The 21,411-nt window shown below is 43.2% G+C and overlaps 2 protein-coding genes across 2 annotated transcripts in view; one reads left to right on the top strand and one right to left on the bottom strand.

The window, feature by feature from the left end:
- Positions 1 to 12,699, top strand: part of ITGB1 (integrin subunit beta 1) — a 37,058-nt gene extending 24,359 nt beyond the window's left edge. The window contains exons 6-16 of the mRNA XM_073581684.1: positions 262 to 500; positions 1,435 to 1,590; positions 2,198 to 2,293; positions 2,377 to 2,466; positions 2,559 to 2,699; positions 2,820 to 3,022; positions 3,678 to 3,916; positions 4,005 to 4,227; positions 5,514 to 5,746; positions 5,843 to 6,009; positions 11,404 to 12,699. Coding sequence (XP_073437785.1) covers positions 262 to 500; positions 1,435 to 1,590; positions 2,198 to 2,293; positions 2,377 to 2,466; positions 2,559 to 2,699; positions 2,820 to 3,022; positions 3,678 to 3,916; positions 4,005 to 4,227; positions 5,514 to 5,746; positions 5,843 to 6,009; positions 11,404 to 11,469 — 1,853 coding nt within the window. The 3' untranslated portion in view covers positions 11,470 to 12,699. The remainder of the gene's footprint in view (positions 1 to 261; positions 501 to 1,434; positions 1,591 to 2,197; positions 2,294 to 2,376; positions 2,467 to 2,558; positions 2,700 to 2,819; positions 3,023 to 3,677; positions 3,917 to 4,004; positions 4,228 to 5,513; positions 5,747 to 5,842; positions 6,010 to 11,403) is intronic.
- A 4,509-nt stretch (positions 12,700 to 17,208) lies between these two features.
- LOC141095592 (uncharacterized) overlaps positions 17,209 to 21,411 on the bottom strand; it is a 52,366-nt gene continuing 48,163 nt past the window's right edge. Inside the window, exons 19-20 of the mRNA XM_073581685.1 lie at positions 18,783 to 20,020; positions 17,209 to 17,851 (exon numbers count right to left, since the gene is read on the bottom strand). The gene's annotated coding sequence lies outside the window, so the exon portion shown is untranslated. The remainder of the gene's footprint in view (positions 17,852 to 18,782; positions 20,021 to 21,411) is intronic.

A 21,411-nucleotide genomic window follows, 5' to 3' on the forward strand; every position in this document is an offset into this window, starting at 1 on the left:
GGGCATGGCCTCTACCGGCCTGATAATCTTACTATAGGGCAATTCTGTGTATGCCTTTGGCTAGTGTTATCTTTTTTCAACAGGCATGTCTCTTAATTTGTTGTTTTTTTTTAAATCAGTGCGTTTTTGGTTTAGGACTGATGTATGATAGTCTGGCCTAAGTGAGCGTCCCCCTAAATGTTTTCTAAGTTTGCACATATGTATTTGGTGTAATACATTTTGTCTTTGTTACTTCTCTGCAGTCTTTTTGTTTTATTCTAGGTTTTGGATCTTTTGTGGAGAAAACTGTTATGCCATATATTAGCACCACTCCAGCTAAGCTCCTCAATCCCTGCACCACCGACCAGAACTGCACCAGTCCGTTTAGCTTCAAGAACGTCCTTAATCTGACCAGTGATGGCCGGCTCTTCAATGATCTCGTGGGCAAACAGCAAATCTCTGGTAACCTGGATTCCCCGGAAGGTGGTTTTGATGCAATAATGCAGGTTGCTGTGTGTGGGGTAAGTAGTATCGAGAAATTACTGACACTTGGGGCCCGATTCATGAGTGTTTTTTCGCCATCATTTTAGGGTAAAATACCTTCAAATGTCACAATATTTTTGCGCAAATTTAAGGTGTGGTGTAACTTGTGCCAAGAATGTAAGATGTACCTAAATTATTAAATGGTGTGTGCCATAAAAGGGGTTGTCTGCTGCTAGGAGAATCCCTTCTTGATCTAAATGCTGGGCCCCGATAAAATAAAGTTTCTACTTCCCTTCCCTACCAGGGCCGTTCTAGTGGTGTCGGCACTCGTGGTCTCAGGGCTCTGGTGCAGTTGTGGTGACACGTGATGCCCGGTGCTCAAACAGCGCTGGCATCACTGGCTTCACACCCAGACAAATTGAACGTGAAAAAGTGAGATACCAGCTGAACCCGGACTTCCTCTCCATGTTCAATTCAACAGAAGCCGGGGACATTGACCTCAGTGCCGATTGGGTGGCGGCGTCAAGTGTCATAGCAACCCCAAGGGAAGTCCCGGGACCACGAGTGCTAACACTGCTTGAACGGCGTCATCACGGGAGGTGAGTAAGCTTATTTACATTTATCAGGGCCAAACATTTAGATAAAGAAGGGGTTGTCCTAGAAGTGGACAATCCCTTTAAGTTTCAAGCAAGAGATACTGTTTATCCATCCTGAAAGGGGCTGTCCATGGTGACAACACTTGTCCTGTCCTTCACTGGAGTACATGGACATCATAGTGATGGCATGGGCGTAGACGCTCTGCCTACATGATCATTAGAGGCGCCACTCAGGCTCCCTGTATGTTGGCCGGGATCAAAAGTTGGGTAATTTCATCCTTGCCATCTATGGTCGTGTGGCACCAATGAGTTAGTGACCGGATCACTCTTGTGTCTGTCAGAATTGTGTTCCTCACGCTCCATCTATCTATTCCAGGAGCAAATTGGTTGGAGGAATGTGACGCGCTTGTTGGTCTTCTCCACTGATGCCGGGTTCCATTTTGCTGGAGATGGAAAATTGGGAGGAATCGTGCTGCCGAATGACGGGAAATGTCACATGCATGATAATATGTACACAATGAGCCATTATTATGTAAGTCTACACTTGCAGCCTCTAATTGACTGTGTCTAATGACTTCAGGTTAAGGTCACATTGTAAGATATCTGCAGGGAACAGGAAGGCACCACATGATTTATGATGGGTCACTTCCAGTTCCCTGCAGTTACTGCAAAAGGGGGGTGATTTTAAGTGTTTGTTCTCATATTTTTAAACTTTTTTTTTCCATTTTTATTTTCTGTACCTGTTAGTCACAGATCACTTGTGCAATGGTTGCAAAGAATGATGCATCCCCTGCTGACTAGTGCTACATGTCTGTGTCAGAGATTGACAGCAGCATTTAACAAGTTAACAGCCACAGGCAGCGCTCCCACGCCACCCGTGGCTGTTAAAGGCAGATGATGGCTAAATAATTCGGCCATCATCTTCCAGGAAAGATGTGGGTTTTGCTTGCGAGCCCACATCAGAGGTGGGGGACGCTAGTATGATGTAACTGTACATCGTGTTGTGAAGGGGTTAAACCATGGACACTGTACTCCAGAGAGTAGACATTTGTCACTGGATAGCTGACATGTTTTAATTCCAGGGTCACTCTTGTAGAAGTTTGTTATGGATAATTCATATTTTTTCCCTTTCCTCACAGGACTACCCGTCAATTGCTCATATAGTACAGAAACTTAGTGAAAATAACATCCAGACTATCTTTGCTGTCACTGAGGATTTCCAGCCAGTTTACAAGGTACAGGGTCTGCCTAATACTCGGTAGATAAATCCATAATGTGAGCAGATAATATGAAGTCTGAACTGCTGTCATTGTAATAGGAATTAAAGAACCTGATACCAAAGTCCGCCGTAGGAACGCTGTCCTCCAATTCGAGTAACGTCATTCAGTTGATCATTGACTCCTACAATGTGAGTACATTTATAGATTAAAAACCGCCTGGAGTCCCGCGAGTGGGGATTAGGAAACCATGTTATATGTATATTTTTTTTTTTCTTTTCAGTCATTGTCTTCAGAACTGATTTTGGAAAACAGCAAATTACCAGAAGGCGTAACTATTAACTATAAGTCATTCTGTAAGAATGGGGTTATCGGTACAGGAGAGAATGGAAGGAAATGTTCCAACATCTCACTGGGAGATCAGGTCGGTGTTAACCCCCCCGAGAACCCTTCTTATTACATGAAATAATGCAGTACATGGGTTACTATTAATATGTGCGGAGATCTGTTTCCAGCTAATCTGTGATTTTATTTTTCATTTTAGGTTCAGTTTGAGATCAGTGTAACAGCTAACAAGTGTCCTAAGAAAGATCTAACTGACAGTATTAAAATCAAGCCTTTAGGTTTTACGGAAGAAGTAGAAATCTTTCTGAAATATATCTGCGAGTGTGATTGCCAACAGTCTGGAACCCCTGATAGCCCAGAATGCCACTATGGAAATGGCACATTTGAATGTGGCGCCTGCAGGTATATTCACATCTTTGTGGTTATGCAAAACATATACACTAATCGGCCATAAGGGTGATACAGCTGAGAGGACAAGTGTGTAACGAATTATTTTTTTTACAAGGGGATCTGTCAGGAGTTGGGACAAGCAGAATGTAATTATTAATGATTGGGTCAGAGTATCAACCAAAATGGCAGGTCTTCTCACCAATCAGAGAACCCGTGTTGATCCTCATCCACTGAAAAGTCCCCTCCAATGTTTGTGAGCTTTACAACTGGACCTGGCTGGCTGCTTGGGGTGCACCTTGTGTAGCTGGCTGCTTGGGGTGCACCTTGTGTGGCTGGCTGCTTGGGGTGCACCTTGTGTGGCTGGCTGCTTGGGGTGCACCTTTTGTGGCTGGCTGCTTGGGGTGCACCTTTTGTGGCTGGCTGCCTGGGGTGCACCTTGTGTGGCTGGCTGCCTGGGGTGCACCTTGTGTGGCTGGCTGCCTGGGGTGCACCTTTTGTGGCTGGCTGCCTGGGGTGCACCTTGTGTGGCTGGCTGCCTGGGGTGCACCTTGTGTGGCTGGCTGCCTGGGGTGCACCTTGTGTGGCTGGCTGCCTGGGGTGCACCTTGTGTGGCTGGCTGCCCGGTGCATATAGTTGCTGAAGCATTCTCGCCTTCCTTTCTCTCCAGGTGTAACGATGGCCGTATCGGGAAACAGTGTGAGTGCAGTACAGAGCAGGTCAGCAATGAAGATATGGACGCACAGTGCAGGAAGGAGAACAGCTCTGAGATTTGCAGCAACAACGGTGACTGTATCTGTGGACAATGTGTGTGTAAGAAGAGGGACAACCCCAATGAAGTGTATTCTGGCAAATACTGCGACTGTGACAATTTCAACTGTGACCGGTCTAATGGACAGATCTGTGGAGGTATGTATTAGCACACGCGCACATCCCACTTGTGTGAACTGCTCTTTCTCACCAGAATCTGATTGTAACTTGTCGACTTCTCTGCCAGGTAATGGAGTTTGTAAATGTAGAGTATGCGAGTGTTTCCCTAACTTCTCTGGAAGTGCATGCGATTGCTCCGAAGACAAGTCAACATGTACTGCATCGAATGGCCAACTATGCAACGGAAGAGGCGTATGTGAATGTGGAAGGTGTAAATGTACAGATCCTAAATTCCAAGGACAAACCTGTGAGATGTGTCAGACCTGTGCTGGTGTTTGCACTGAGCACAAGTAAGTATTAGGGGACTAGTCACACCCTAAATGTTTCTACCTTACTTACAAAATATATTATATACCTTAACTAGTGCCTCTTTTTAACACATCATAGCAGTAGGTAAATGTTTTTGTTTTTTTATATTGTAATGGTGTCACTAATCTAAGTTCCCTGCACATAGTAATATACTTACCAGCCGCCGTCTTTTTCTGTTATCGGCGCCGCTCCGGTCAGTCTTCTGCAGGCTCTTACCTGCCGGATCGCTCCCATTGTTTGCTGGAAGTCACTACTCAATGTAAGTGTATGAGAGAACGAGGCTAGAACAAGGCTCTTATGGATTTACATTGGGAGCTTGTGATCATTACCTGTGACTTCTGATCGCAAGATGGTAGAAGGGGACCGAAGCAACACCGGGAAGAGCTGAAGATGACGGCTGGTGAGCATAATACTAGGATCAGGGAACTTGGGTGAGTGGCATCACTCCAGTGCTAAAATAATTTTTCAAAATTGCTAGAGTGATGCTTTAAGGATGGATTCACACATGATTTTTTTTTTTTTTTTTGATTTGGTATGCTGTAGGTTTACCGTAGTTTTTTTTTTTTTTTTTTTTTTTTTTTTTTTTTTTACATTGCAAATTTACATTTAAAATCCACGTGTTGCATTCAAATTTTGCAGCCAATTCATTGAGGTCATTGTACTGCTTCTCCCATTGTCATAGATGGATATTGTGAGACAGTGCTTGTGAAATCCAGCACTTTTACAACTTAATGCTTATTAAAATTTGCAGCCGTTCTTGAGATATTAACACTTTTGTTCACAGCGCGTTGCCTAGGAGGCCAACCACTGCTGCGGTCTAGCTTGTAAGTACTGCACTGAAGCTGGTAAGGATTAGGATGTAATGGTGCACTCCAGTCATCCTGACCAGCTTCAGAGCATGGCTTACAAGCTCCATAGAAAAGAGCTTGTAAGCACTGTGCAGGTTTTGCTGGCTAATGGCAGCTGTCGGTCTGCAATACGAGCTGTAAACAAATGTTGGTATCTCAAGAAGGGCTCAAAATGTTAATAGTTCATGTAAATGCAAGTTACAACTTAGTTGACATGAACCCATTTACGAAGGTGGAAATAACCTTTTAAAGATTGAATTGGAATTATTTAAATATTCTTGGAAGTATTCCTGTAAGTAAACCTCACATCGCGCACTGTATTTTATTCTTTTATCCTTGTACCTTCTATCCACTCATTGGAAAGATAACTTCTTGCATTCTGTCTGTTTTTTTTGTTTTGTTTTTTTTTTTGTTTTTAGGGAATGTGTTCAGTGTAGGGCCTTCCAAAAAGGAGAAAAACAAGCAGTATGCAATAGTCAGTGCTTGCATTTCAACTATACCATGGTGGATAGCCGTGATAAGTTACCCCAGCCAGGACAGGCAGACGCCCTCACTCACTGCAAAGAGAAGGACGCCGATGACTGCTGGTTCTACTTCACCTACTCTGTCAATGCAAACTCTGAGGTTCACGTGCATGTGGTGAAGGATCCAGGTAATCCTCGGTTTGCTTCCCGGGTTATGGCTGCACCCAGTTACATCGAGCATGGCGTCTTCATTCATTCACTGCGTTTGTCTCTCTACCTTTCAGAATGTCCCAGCGGACCTGATATAATCCCAATCGTTGCTGGTGTGGTGGCCGGGATCGTTCTCATCGGGCTGGCTCTGCTGCTCATATGGAAGCTTCTTATGATCATCCATGACCGGAGAGAGTTTGCTAAATTCGAAAAAGAAAAAATGAATGCCAAATGGGACGCTGTAAGTATCCTACGGGCTACGTGTTATATTTGAGAGCAAGAGTGTATTTTCTATAATGGTAACTGGCTTTCTATAGAAAGGAGAGGAAGCCATAAGGCTATGTGCACACGTAGCGTTTTAAAACGCTTACTAAAAACCGGACTCCTTCCCAGAAATCGCGCGATTTTGCCGTGATTTTGCCGCGATTTTCTCAAGCACTTTCCAAGCGATTTGAAGCATCGCTTGGAAAGTGATTGACAGGCTGGTCACACTCGTCAAACATAGTGTTTGACAAGTGTGACCAGGTTTTTACTATTGAGGCCGCCTATGCGGCCTCAATAGTAAAAGATAGAATGTTAAAATGCTAAAAAAAAATAATAAAAAATCGGTGTATATTTACCTTCCGGCGTCCCGCGATGCATTCCCGGGCCTCAGCGTTCCCAGCGATGCCTTGCGAGACCTGTGATGAGGTAGTCTCGCGTTGCTATAGCGATCTCGCGAGACCACGTCATTACAGGGCCTTGCCGCAAGGCATTACTGGGAACGCTTAGGCCGGGAATGCATCGCGGGACGCCGGAAGGTAAATATACCCCGATTTTTTTTTTTTATTCTTTTTTTTTACAGGGGTATGGTACCCAGGGCCTGGAGGACAGTCTCCTCTCCTCCACACCGTGGGTACCAACCGCACATGAGACGCTTAACTTCCCGCATGGTGGGCATAGCCATATGCGGGAAGTAAGCGGTTCTCATGCATTCCTATGGGTGCGGAATCGCAGCAATTCTTTGCGATTCCGCACAAAGAATGAGCATGCTGCGATTTTTTCCGCGATGCGATTCCGCCGCGGAAAAAAGCGCAGCATTAGCACAGCATGTGCGGAATCCCATAGGAATGCATGGGGGGCGTTCTGTACACGATTTTTAAGCGTTTTCGCGCCGAAAATCGCGGCAAAAACGCTTAAAAATCGCTACGTGTGCACACAGCCTGAATGTGTAACCCCTGTGGGAGTCCCGAATACAGCCGGACCACACTTGATAAAATATGTGGAGGACACAGTCAGGAATTACTCTTCTGTATTTTTTGTAGTGAGTCTTATACCAGCTCTCATAACCTTTTTTCTCTCCAATCTTTCTTGTTCACCCTCTGGTTCTTTTTGCTATCTTACCTATGACTGCTGTACCATAGGTATTTTAAAATAAGAATTAAGTGGCCATACATCCATACACTTCTATGCACGCCTGGGTCACATAGTGAAATCTGATGTATAGGATCATACATAGATAACTCTATAGTCACTGGGAATATAGGAATACAGCCACATTGCCTGTGCTAGGAAAAAGTACGCGCAAAGATCTGGGAGCACGAATTATTAACTATAAAACAAACACGCGTTCAGTTATTAGCATTTCTAGGATCCATTAACTGGTGACCTAGGTTTCCCCCCTTCTAGTTTGTATGGCCTGTCAATGTATTGCAGTAGGCTGAACAGGGGAACGCTGCTCAGAATGAAGAACTCCTTGGAGCTTTTGTCCTTTCCTTCCCCCACACAGTAGTAATTGGAACAGTTCATAGCAAAGTGTTTGGCCAATGATTATTATTCTATCCTTAAAAAAAATACAATTGTGCCCAGATTAGTTTAGTATTGTGCTGAAAGGGGGTCATCTCATCGTGTTATACGATAAATCTGTAAATTGCTTGTAAAAACGAGAAACTTTGCAATTAAAAATGTTTTCAGTTCTCAAGAACGGCAAGATTTTTAATTTTGTTTAGCACTCGTTGCTTAGGTTACTGGTCACTTCTTCAGGCCATGAGAATGGCCGGATTTCTCGTCAGGTAGCTCACGCTTCTACTTTCTGCTCAGTGGCCGGTGTCCTAGACAAGGAGCGCAGCGTTTGCACTCTCTCCAATGGAGCTTGTAACTGCTGTCTAAAGCTAGCCTGATCGCTGCCCAGCTTCAGTCCCCCTGCACCCTCCAGTGCTTCCTCTGTTTGCATTATTGGCAAGAGCACAGTTTGGGCCAGTGGCACAACCACACGGCTGGTCCCAACCGACAATCAAGAGTGCATCGCCCCCCGCGCCGTAAAGCTGAAATGCAGAGGAGCGTTGCTCTCCTGTTCAAGAAGATGGAAAAAACCCATTTGTAGCTTTTTCAAAGACAAGTCCAGCAATACCTTTACAAAGCTAATCTGTTCCTCTGTTACTGAGAAATCGGCCTTTGAATTGATATCCAAATGACGCTGAAGAGCTATGGTAGATCTGAAGCCTCTGTCACTCCGGCTCTATTCCCTGCCCATTCCCACCTCCTTCTGCCTGCCTAACTGACAGCCTCTGTGCTGTGTGACTTCAGGGAGGAGTCCTCTATCAAGCAGCAGGAGGAGGCGGTGCTGGGCAGGGAATAGAGCTGGAGTGACCGAGGCTTCAGATCTACCCTAGTCCCTCAGTCTCATTTGCATATCAATTCAAGTGCTGATTTCTCCATAACGGAGGAGCAGACCGGCCATGTAACTATTTTGCTAGACTTGTATTGGGCAGAGCTACATGCACATACAGTTTGGTGGATGAAATACTTTTTCTGTCATCATTCTATTCCCTTTAAAATGAAAAGTTATTAGAAAGTAACCAGTCTGTTTTTACTATGTGTAAGACACGTAATTGGCCTTAGAGGGCTAGCTATAGGGGGTGCAAAGGCTGCACCTGGGTCCCTCGCTCGGTGCATACTACACTAGCACATTACTGGATGAATAGATCTTTTTTTTGCAGCATATCCTGTAGTTATTACATGCAGACAGGCATACAGAGCAATTATTGTGGTATCTACCCGAAGACCCCCCCCCAGTGGGTGGGCTGTCGGCGCCTTGTCTGATTTTACTGTCCTTGCGTTGTCTGATTTCTTCTGTCAATGTGATTCTCTCTTTGTGGATTCCTTTCTCCAGCAAGAGAATCCTATTTACAAGAGTCCTATAAATAATTTCAAGAATCCAAATTATGGACGTAAAGCCGCTCTCTAAATCTCAGTTTGTATCTTCTCTCATCTTTTTTTCTTTCCGTGCCTTTTCCTTGCATGTTTCTTGCACACTGCTCTGTCTTATATTAACACCGTGTGTGCCAGTGAGTGTTTACTGGTGATGGGTGGTGGATTTTTACAAAGCTTGTTTGCAAGTGGCTTGATTGTTAATGGGTCCTTTGGCAACTTGGTAGTTTAAAGTATAATTCTGCATCCTGTAACCCTACCAGGCACAAAAAGTCTTGGATGTTTCCTCAAAGGCAAGTCCATAAAGTACCTTGTGGGGTTAGCCGTATACTTACTAGCATTTTGAGCACTATGGCATCCTGGTTTAATTTAAAGGATTGCTCCATGTGACATCCCCATGTTGGTTTGCAGCTAAACTGATCTAATCTTGAGTGGTCCCATTTTGGAGCCCTTCGCCATTGTCCATTACTGCAATTGGTGCTTGCACGTATCCCACCCAAACATTGGCAATACAGAAGCACCCAGCTAATCCTCGGAGCACGAGCAGCCCGGTGTACGGACCATAGACTTTCCTTGGGTTTGTACACCTCTTTGCATTGCGGTCCGTACTCGTACCGTGATACAGACGTCTGAACGAGGCATTAGGATTAGCGGAACTTCTTTTCTCTTTTGTTTAAGCAATCAGTGGGGGGTCTTTGGAACCAGACCCACACACTCATCATAACTACCGTATTTTTCAGATTATAAGACGCTCCGGATTATAAGACACACCCCTACTTTTGAGGAGAAAAATATGAAAAAAAATTTAGAATGTTGGTGCTTTTTATAATCCATGTGTCTTATTGCTTACCGGGGGGTGGTGGCTACGGTGAATGGGATAGCTGCTGGAGGAGGCAGGAGTGGGGTGATGCTGCAGGCCGAGACTGGGATGAGGACCGATGTGCAGTGCCCCGCTGCAGGTGTCCGGTGCTGCCCGGGGTGTCTGCCGCTGCTGGGGTCTCTGCTGACATTTCGTGAAAGGCCAGAGCCCGCCCCCCCCCGCAGTTCCATGGTTTCCTGTGCAGATGACTCCGGGAAAATGGCCTCTGGGGGGTGGCGTATGCGCAGATGGAGATCTTGGAATCAAGATCTCGGGAGATGAGATTTCCATGCTGAAATCTCATCTTCAGATATCTTGATGCTGATATAAAAAGTGAGTCGTAAAATACAGTACTTTTATGGTCTAGCTACTGTTTTCAGAAATTTAGATTACCCTTTAAATGGCTTCTTAGATTTCTTCACTTTACCACTTTAGTAGTCTGTTCCATCCAGTGTAGCATTCCTATATTCTCCTCGCCCTGACGTCACAAGTCCAGTGGCCAGCTCTCTAGATTGCTTTTCCCTCCGACTTCAGAGAATACTATTCCAATATCTAACAATATTTTCATGAAGCTCAATTCTAATCCTGGTTCCATCTGTTTTTCACATTGATGTCCCCTTGGAAATCTCTGTCCTTCATGGGAGGCTTCCCAGGATTACTCATGTATTTCCTCTGACTTCACTGTCTGAACTTTGGCTTCTGCCCATTTGGGACAGTGGTTAGTTTTTTTCCATAACAATGTAATTACTTCCTCCCCTAGTTAGTACACACAGCGCCTGGATATAGTCCACATATTTCATGGATCTACAGAAACCTACTAAGGCTTTTCATGTTTCCATTCGGTCTATTAAAGGGGTATTCCACTCCTGTGCCACCTGCAACTCATAGTCTGCCTTGTGGAAGAACATTGGGGCTACTGGAGCCCTCTGTTGAAAGTATTTGGGGTTCCAGCAGTTTCCTGCCACCAAAACAGACATTCATGACACTGAACACTTTAACCTTTTTTCATAGAGCCATTATTTTTTGTTTTTTGGCTGACCTTAGTACAATTACAATGAATGCAGCTAATTGGTTTGCAGACATTTTTTTTTCTTCTATTGACTTTTATTCTAGGTGTGTGTCTGTTTAAAGGGATTCTGTCAGCACAGGATCACTGATCAAAGCAAGTCCCGCCATGAAGCGGCCAATCATTTAGCTACACCTTCACACCTACTAGAGGTTTTCTTTCTCCACCCTCCTCCTTATATGATTAGCAGCTAGGGCAGAGAAGGGTGGTGATAGATGGAACCCAAGTCGGTGTGAGGGTGTAGTTAAATGATCGGCCCGCCATGGTGAACCGAGCACCTGTACTTGTTTTGAACATTCATTTTGTGCTGACAATCCCTTTAAGGCTACGATATTTCCCGCATCACCCAATAACACAGTCTGAATCCTGGCCTGATCGCACTGTGTGCTGTTGTTCGTGTGTATTCAGCAGGAATGCTTTATTTCACGCACCATTTCCTTTTTTGCTGCGATTATTCTACATTTCTTTACACCGTTTTTTTGTATTAATTTTTTATTTTCCATCTAATCTTTGTTTTTTAGGGTGAAAATCCCATCTACAAAAGTGCGGTGACAACGGTGGTGAATCCGAAATATGAGGGAAAATGAACAGTAAATTTGCGTACATTGTACTGCACTGTTTATGCGAAGTAGCCATTTTTGTTTTCCATCCCCACCCGCTGGCATCAGATGGGCCGTACTGCAATGATTTACTGGAGCGAAACAGTGTTTGATGATCAGATTTTCACTTGTACAGTTTATGTAAAAAAAAAGAGAATTTTTTTTGCAAAAATCTGGTTTGCAAGAAAACGCAATCGGTGCCATTGGACTGTCAAAACCACGTTGAATGCTCAACCCATAAGTCACTGAAGGTCACGCTGTGCCTTTCTGACCTTTTGTGTAGGCAGATTTTTCTTTGGGGACGGAGGGTAAATCACTCAAGGCTTTTCCAATCCACGTATAATGATTGTAGGTCTGCGTCACAGGGAACGGCAGGGCTGGAATCTGCAGACGGGCCAATGTTATCGGTGCGTACCTCAGATTTCGGCAGGTTCGGAAGGTGCAGCGAGCACTCTGTAATGTATATTATGGCTGAATGCAAGAGAAAGTGAGCAGAAAAGCAAGTGGATGTAATAATGGTCCTGGAGCATCCTCGGTAGATTCCAGCTCTGCGCCAATTGCTGCCTAACTTTACCTAGCTAGCCAAAAATCACAGTGCATTATTTGTTTAAAGGCCTTAAATCGTGTCAGAAGCGTGCGCTTGTTTTTTAACTTAAAGGGGTTGTCCATAAAAGAAAAAAAGGGCTACTTTGTAATTTCTGGGGAAACAGCACCTCACCCCATGGTTTGGTTGTCTCTGGTACTGCAGCTCGTGTCCAAGTACATGGCGCTGGGCTGCAATACCAGATGCAGCCTATAGACAGATATGCGGTTTCTGTAAGGGGCAGACCTTTTTTTTCTTTTTCTTTTCCTAATTTACTAGACAACCCTTTTAATCTTATTTTTTCCTAAATCTGGTGCTTCCTTACCTTTCTTATTCACTTCTTTTTTTTTTTTTTTTTGTTCATACATCATCAGGATTTCACCCGACTCTGTAACGCTTGGTTACAGACACTGTGACCATCTCATGATAATACTGCCTTTTGTTACATTATGGTTTGTCCTACATTTGTGCCATACAGATTCATTGTATGTTACCCCCTCGGACCATGCGCTTTGCCTCTGTTTCAGGTTTGTCACATTTCTTGTTTTTAAGTGCCTTTTTATTTTAGCAGTTGTTCACTTTTTACAGTACTGTTAACTGAACTTTATTTATTAAATAAAATGACCTAAAATGTGTTTTTTGTCTTTCTTTCCTGTGTACTGTCCTCTCTCATGTGTACTGTCCTCTCTCATGTGCAGGGTATTACAGTAGTTTAGGTCTCCATAATTGTGACCACTAAGGGCTGTCTAAGGCTAGGTTCACATTAGCGATTGAGTCCACAGCGTGGTGCGCAGACTTCTTTCCTTAAGCTCTGCCTACTTCCGCATTTGTCCTGCGTACCTAGCTTTAACATTGTATACGCAGGGACATGCGTTGGATACGTCCGCGTGCGTTTTGACGTGAGCGCCGAACGCAAGAAAATGCAATATGTTGTATTCGAATGGCACTTCAAAACAACGGACGCATCTGACAAAAGTATTAATAAATCAAAAATCTATGAAAATGAACAAATGAAAGTCAGACATTGCTTTTCAACCATGCTTCCACAGAATTTTAAAAAATAAAACTGATGAAATAGTCCTGGACAAAAATGATGGTACCCCTGAAAATAATGTGACAAAAGGGACATGTTAAATCAAGAAAAGAACACGGTCCCTACTGTGAAACATGGAGGTGTCTGTTATTTTCTGTGGCTGCTTTGCTGCATCTGGCATAGGGTGTCTAGAATCTGTGCAAGGTACAATGAAATCTCAAGAATATCAAAGGATTCTAGAGAGAAATGTGCTGCCCAGTGTCAGAAAGCCTGATCTCAGTCGCAGGTCATGGGTCTTACAACAGGATAATGACCCAAAACACACAGCTAAAAACATCCAAGAATGGCTAATAGGAAAACATTGGACTATTCTGATGTAGCCTTCTATGAGTCCTGACCTAAATCCTATTGAGCATCTTTGGAAAGAGCTGAAACATGCCGTCTGGAAAAGGCAACCTTCAAACATGAGACAACTGGAGCAGTTTGCTCTTGAGGAGTGGGCCAAAGTACCTGTCGAGAGGTGCAGAAGTCTCATTGACAGTTACAGGAATCGTTTGATTGCAGTGATTGCCTTAAAAGGTTGTGCAACAAGATATTAAGCTAAGGGTACAATCATTTCTGTCCAGGCCTATTTCATGAGTTTTATTTTTTTTTATTTTAATTCTGTGGAAGAATGGCTGAAAAGCAATGTCTGACTTTCATTTGTTCATTTTCATAGAGTTTTGATTTATTAGTTTCGTCAGATTCAAGTTATTTCTGTGACCATTGTGGGTTTTTTTTTGTCATTAAACGAGGGGTACCAACAATTTTGACCATGTGTGTATATTCCTCATAACAATGTTGAAGTCTCTTTTATTAGAATTCATTGTTCCTCCTGGAGGTGTCAAAATAAATGGACTATTTCCACTCTACAGTCTGGCACTGTGTGCGGACACTATTTTCAGTGTCAGTAGGTCGTCACCCAGTTGTCAACTATTAACTAACATTCGGGAGGAACAACTGAGGGACTATACAAATTGTATGAAAAGATGCTCCAGAATTATAGGAAATACAAGTACTTACCGAAAGAAAAATGTCAGAGGGCAGTTCTTCTTTACCGCCTTCCCCTTTCCGGCATAGGAAGTAACCGTAAGTCCTACACCACGTCTGTAAGTACGGTGCGTTTTTTTTTTTGTTTTTCTTTTCATCATTTTACAGTAGCTGGATTTTTTTTTTTGTTTTCCTAATACATTGTAATTAGTAAAATGAATGGTGTCATTGAAAGCTACAACAAGACCCCATATGGTGACGGCAAAGTAAAGTGTCAGATTTGTTTGGACATAAAGATGTTACAGTGAGTTGCGTCCATTCTTGAGGACACTGTGTGACCATGTATAAGGCGAGACCCAGGCACGTGCAGCCCGCGGGCCACAGCCGGCCCTCTGGCTATTCCAGTCTGGCTTGTGCACCAGGACAGCTGAAGAGCTGATAAGTGGCCCATGGTTCTGCACCATGCCCACCGCCCGCATGTAAAATAATGGAGGATGGAGCTGATGGCTCCTTCTATTAATCATTGTGTGTGACTGAGACAGCGGGCACGATGACTTCGCTACATTGCGTCCACTGTGGAGAGAGTGCACCCGAGACCGGAGGTGAGACTTTTATGGCTTTTCTTTTTCAAATGGGTAAGTGATCATACTGTATATAGAGAGGGGCTACATGGGGGCTCATTGTATGTAGAGGGCTGTGTAGGGGCTCACTGGGTATATAGGGGACTGTGGGGGCTCACACAGTATATAGGGGGGTGTTGGCATGCTTCTGCTTAATATTGGGTGACACAATTTACAATAAAATATTAATATAGAGCAGAATTAATTTCAGCCCGTTGGCTTGGCCCTCAAGTCAGTCTCTCACATGGTCCCTCAGGAAAATTAATTTCCCACCCCTGTATCAGATGGATGGCCATCTATTTGAGTAGAATTTTTTTTTTTTTGGTCTGTATTATGAGTTGTTTTCTTTCTTTTTTTTCTTATTCCTTGTGATCATGACTGTGATACAATATTTGGTTACACTAAGTTTAGCCACGACAGACGGCTGTTCTATATCTGCGTCTGGTTTATTCTGTTGACATTTGGCTGGAAACGATGTCCCCGGCTCAGGTGACATGCTATTTGGAGAGATCTGGAGTTGCAACGTCCCCCATCGGTTTTGCTGTTTGCTCTGGATTTTTCTGAGGTTCTTCTCCTTTGAACGTGTTGGAATTCTAGAAAACAAAGAGTAAAGGCCCTTTTACATTTAGCGATGCACCAGCGATCCAACCAGCGATCCGACCCGGTCAGGATCGCTGGTGCATCGCTAAATGATCGCTAGTGAGCTTTCATACAGAAAGATCTCACAGCGATGCAGCAGCGACGCAGCGCACGATACTTACCATTCACACACAGCGATCCTGCGTCCTCCCGCCCGCCTCCACGCGTCGCTGGACGTCACAGCAGGAAGTCTCAGCAGGAAGCGCCCGACGAGAAATGGAGCTGGACATTCTCGCGCGATCAGCGATGAGCAGCGGGGGAGCCGGTCGCTGGTAAGTATCACACATAGCGATATCGCTAGCAATATCGCTATAACGTCACAAAACCAGTGACGTTTTAGCGATATTGCTAGCGATATTGCTTAGTGTAAAACCCCCTTTACTCGTCTTTCGACTTTAGTTTTAGAGCCCAATGCACATAATCTGTGTACAGACAGAAGAAACATGTCTGGGGGTTCAAGGTGGAAAGCCTGCAGAGTATTACAGCTGCAAAGCAGATGAGATTTTATCACTTCCCATCACGCAATGCATTAACCATCCGCGTGAAATCTGCACAAAGAGGGGAGTGAGAATGTGTACAGAATGGGAAATCTGCACCAAATCCTTCTATTCCCCATGTGGGTGGGCAGTCATATATTGACTTGACTTTTTTGGCTTCTTTCAATAGAGAAGTGCAGGAGTTTAGTCGGCACGTGGCCTCAAATAGCATGACTGCCCATCCACACATGGAATTGTGACAGCGTGCACATTGCACCCTCTCACTATTTGCCAATGCGCAGTCACATAGTGACTTCAGCTTTATCATCTAAGACTGGACAGCCCCTTTAAGTGCTCTAGGTGTGCTAAAGCACTTCCCAATCCCCTACTTCCCTCCCAGCCTCACCTTCCTCTGTTCACTTTTGACTTTTGTTTTTTTTTTTTTTTTTCAATTCCTGAGTTCTGTGTAACATTTTGCATTGGATGTTGAAAAGTTAATTTTTCTGCTGGCATTCAATATAAATATTTTCCAGAGTTGCATTTGGATGAGTTTTTAAAGAGGTAATGTCTGCAAAATGTCATTGCTGTCACATTAAGTCTCTGCTTACTAAATATAGATTATAGTTCATGAGTATAACTTTACTACTAACTAAGAATAATGTAAAAAGTTTGGGCACACCTTTTTTATGCAGTGGTTTTCTTCTGTATTTTTGGAATGTGCACATTATAGATTCAGACTTAAGGCTTCTGGTCTTCCTTTCCTGTGACAAGCCTCATGAGTACCAGTTAGTTTCATCATAGTGATGTTTTCATGACTGTACTTGAGGATACCGACAAGTTTCTAGCACTTTTCCAGATAGATTGACCTACATGTCTTAAAGTAATCATGCAGTGTCATTCCTCTTTATTTAGTTGAGTGATTCTTTCCATATTCTGGCTTAGAACAATTGTGGAATAGGGCTCAGCCCTGCAAGACTCTTTACATGGCATATCTGTTTATAGGAAGCCGTTACAGGTGTTGACCTGATGAAGCTGCTTGTGAAAATGCCAAACGTTTGTAAAGCTGTCATCAGAGTCCTCAAAGTTGCCACCTTTTACGCTAAGGTTTTATTTGTGTTTATTTACTCATTGTTTCTTCTTGAGTTCCTCGTGGTTTTGCTTCCCTGGGTCTGAATCTACAGTGTGCACACTATAATAAGAACAAGGAGACTGTTGCTTGAACGGATGAGTCCAAACTTTTGACAGATGCGGTATCAGAATAGCTTCCCTTTTTCACATGCACATTCGACAATACAACACGTGCAATTTTACCTTTATGTATAAATTATTTTATATAGTACTGTTCAATAGTTTTAGGCAGGTGTGGAATAAAGCTACTTCAGAATTCCTTAAAATTATAAGCGATAAGTTTTATTTTGATTAATCAACATATTACAAAGTGAATGAATAAAAAATTATCAAATTAATATTTGGTGTAATCACCCTTTGCTTTCAAAACATCATTGATTCATTGTGGTACACTTGCACACAGGTTTTAAAGGAATTTGGCAGGAGATTGTTTCAAACATCCTGGAGAGCTAACCACAGATCTGTGGATGTCACTTTTGCTAATCCTTCTGTCTCCTTGTAATTGCAGACAGATGTGATTGATGTAGAGATCAGGGCTCTGTGAGGGACTGTATCATCACTTCCAGATCTCCTTGCTTTTCTTCATGCCGAAGATAGTTATTAACGACATTGGCTGGATGTTTGGGATTATCGTCCTGCTGGATAAATTTGAGGTCCAATCAGATTTCTTCCTGATGGTTGTTACATGATGGATAATTATCCTCCAGTATTTCTAAACCCTGAGGGCACATTAATCTTAACCAAATCCACAATTTCATTTGCTGAGACGCCCTCAAACTTGCAAAGGCCCTCCACCATGCTGCACTGTTGCCTGGAACAGCAAAAACTGGGAGGGCACCACAAAATAACGTAGGGGATACACCTGAAATCAGCAAAAAAGTAGATCATAAAGAAGAAGAGAAAGCTACTGACCACAACAGGGATCACCACAAAAATACATTTTATTAAGTGCAACACAGACATAACTGTATAAAAACAATTAAGTCATAGAAATGACACATAATCATGAATCAACCCTTCAGGCTTATAATAAAGCCAGACTAAACTCCCCTGAATAGGACAAAGGAATATACAGATACTTTAATTACTGTTTATTGATTGTATATTTAATCAGTCTATATAGTAAATGTCCCATAAATATGTAACAAATGGTCATTGTATAGCTATGCAGCCAATAACTTGCCCTACATAAAAATATGCTGCTATGCAAGCACAGCTAAAAATAATGGTATACATACCAAATGGATAATTATACTCCTATATGCACAGTAATATTTGCTATAGAAAACCACTAAAACACATATATATATATATAGAAGCACGACCTAATCCAATAAAGGGTTAAGAGGTAGAAAAACCCCCAGCAAAGGAACAAATGCCATTAAGTAAATAGATGCTGGGTAGACTGTCCTGCAAATACCACCACTAATCAAGAAGCTTCTAATAACATCCACTAAGGAATGTAAACCAATGTGCACAATAGAACTGCTATAGAAAGCCTCAATGGCCGATATAAATAGCAATGGTAGAGCAAAAAAAAAGGAAAGGTTCCCAGCTAATGCGTAGGAGATTGGGATATAGAGCACCCAGCAGGGAGACAATTGCCCAAAGAAAAAGTAAATGCTGGGTGCAATATCCTGGATACAATACCACTGATGGGGGGAGCTTGTGAGGACGCCAGACGCGTGTCGCTACCGCATGGTAGCTTCGTCAGGGGCTGAAGGTTGCATCTGACATTGAACCTATAAATATAGTATCAAAATAAGATAATTGACTGCAGCTGCGGAGAATACCTGCAAAGACGCATGTGAGAGGAGGCAGGAACGCTTGCTCTAACGGAGTTTGGAGGCGTAACTCAGAATCAAGACGTCACTTCCAGGATTGAAAGAGGAAGTAGGTCTTTCCATCAAGAAAGATGGAGGTTATGTTGCCACTGCGCAAGCGCTAAACGCGCTGTCATTTCAGCACAGACGCTCCATTTGTTCACGGAGAAAAATCAGATCATAACATGGCAGTTCAGGTTATTAGTGCGCATGTGCCAGAGGTGCGGTTGCCATACCAACAGGAAAGTTCTCTTGTTTTGCATATACGGCGAACGCACATAAAGGAATAACCTAAAACCATATGATGTTACATGTGAATGCATTTAAATGAAACCTAGTAAAAATAGCAGTAGCCACAGGATGAATCGGCAGGTGGTCTTAAAGATATACAGGCGACATAAATAACTAGATGGTAATATAGAATTGCACTGACATGAGCAAACTGTTTCAAACAGATATTATATTTATCATGATAAACATGAGATACGATTGCCATGAAAGGACAAAGTACTATTACAAACAAATTTGTGGTCATAGAAATAAGTTTAAGAGGATCACAGAATGGAATAACCATTCAAAAAATACAAATCAAGAGAACAATAAACAGCAGATCCCCACAAGCTCCACCCATGAGATCCTCAAGGGACTATAGGACAGTATAAATCATAAGTATTTTGAGAGATACTCAGGTTCGGCAACAATGCAGTCCTCACAAGCTCAACCCCAGAAAAAATGATAATACATGGGCACAGATATTGGGAGCTTGGAATAAAAGGAGGACGAGAAATAAGCTTGTTATATCAAAGGGACAGTAAGATGGAAGTGTAAAGCGACTCATACTCCCTCACTACCAAAATAATTCCCAGATACTAAATGCAAGGACAAAGACTTGTATGATGAGCTCGCCACTGTATTAGAACCCCAGTAAATGGTACAAGATAATAATCAATGATAATTGAAAATACATAATAAACAAGACAAGTAAACAATGGTCACAAGTCCAAAATCTGAATAGTAATAATTGAGAGACGAGTTGAAATGGTGACGCTCAACAATTCATTTCCCCGAGTGGTATCACAGATTTATACAATTGTCCATGGTGTGACCTGCAAAAGATAAGTCAGGATGATATTGAAGTCGCAATGAAAATGATAGTCTTGGAATGCCTGATCCAGATGAAATTGAAACCGATTAAAAATATCCAAGATCTAAAAAAGAAAAAGAATATACCATATTCAAAATTATATAAATTAAACTTGTTTATAAAAACCAGTAAATAGTAAGTCTTCATTTAATCCCCATGGCGATTGGCTCTTGAGGTTTTATATAGGGATGGGCGAATCCTGAAATACTCGGAATCGCTAGACTCTAACGAGTCCGACTCGGAAACTCGCTATTCGTTGCAAGTCTAGCGAGTCCAATGTTAATGAATGGGGATGCGAGTATTGCAGCGATTCCTGTGCTGCCATTTTTTTTACTCTTTACTCTCGCAAGTGGCCCCTAGCTTAGCGATTTAGAATTCATCCCTAAAGCACAGAAAATCGTTTCTACATCACGCTAGAAGCTAAACAGGAAGTCGCCTGTGCTAACTGATTTACTGCACAGGCTGATCTGATATTCTGCACACACAGGCAGATCTGATCTGCACACACAAGGCGATCAGATCTGCACACACAGGCCCACCAAAGATGTGTAGCAGACGTGATACAGAGAGGCTGATCGGCCTGGTTGAAGAGTGGCCCCAGCTGTGGCTTGGAGGTCCATCGCCAGAAGTATGTTCCCGTCATTTGATCACGCTGGAGAAGATGGGCAGGCAAACATGGGTAAGAGTTATGTGATGTCATTTCTTCTATTTTCTTTTACTGTACCCTTTTTTTGGATTAGGAGAGAGTGAGATTTCTTGTGTCACCATTGGCGTCTGTGACTCACTGAAACCGTGGTACCCAGCACCGGGCCAGGGTCTGCTTCACTGGGGGATGTGATGTGACCCGTGCTGTAGTCTCAGGGGATGCACAGTGCAAAGGGGATAACTACAGGGGACTGTAATAGGAGGACAATCAAGGCTAGTGATGCGTATTGGCACAGCAGGAAGGTAACGTGCGTGCTATTAGCTGGTAGCAGAGAAGCCCTGCACTCTCCCTGAAAAAATTGTTTAGTGCGCAAAGGCAGTCACCAAGTGGACTGTGGTGCTGTCTGCGTCACCGCTCTGGGGTGAAGTGCGTGCTGTAACTTAGCAGAGAAGCAACGCACTCTCCCTGAAAAAATTGTTTAGTGCACACAAGCAGGCAGCGTGCGTGCTATTAGCTGGTGGGATAGATAGCAGCAACGCACTGGTCTGCCACAGAAACAATAACGCTGCAGGGGTAAATATGACCCCAATAATATCTGGTGGAAAAAAAAAAAGAAAATTTGCTCAGCTATGCTTCTGATTTCAGCTCTGATGGAAGCTGAGTGAGTAAGCTAAGCTCTGAGGATGGTGCTGTATGCACTGTAAGGCTGCTCCTGCCTTTCTCCCTGCCTACAGTCCTCTACAGTACTCCTCCGTCCTGGTAGTTCTGAAAAGAACTTTTGTGTTATATGTGAGGAATCTTGAGGTCCT

This window comes from Dendrobates tinctorius, unplaced genomic scaffold (assembly GCF_039654945.1).
Source record: "Dendrobates tinctorius isolate UK_male_01 unplaced genomic scaffold, ASM3965494v1 ptg000070l, whole genome shotgun sequence".
Lineage (NCBI taxonomy): Eukaryota > Metazoa > Chordata > Amphibia > Anura > Dendrobatidae > Dendrobates > Dendrobates tinctorius.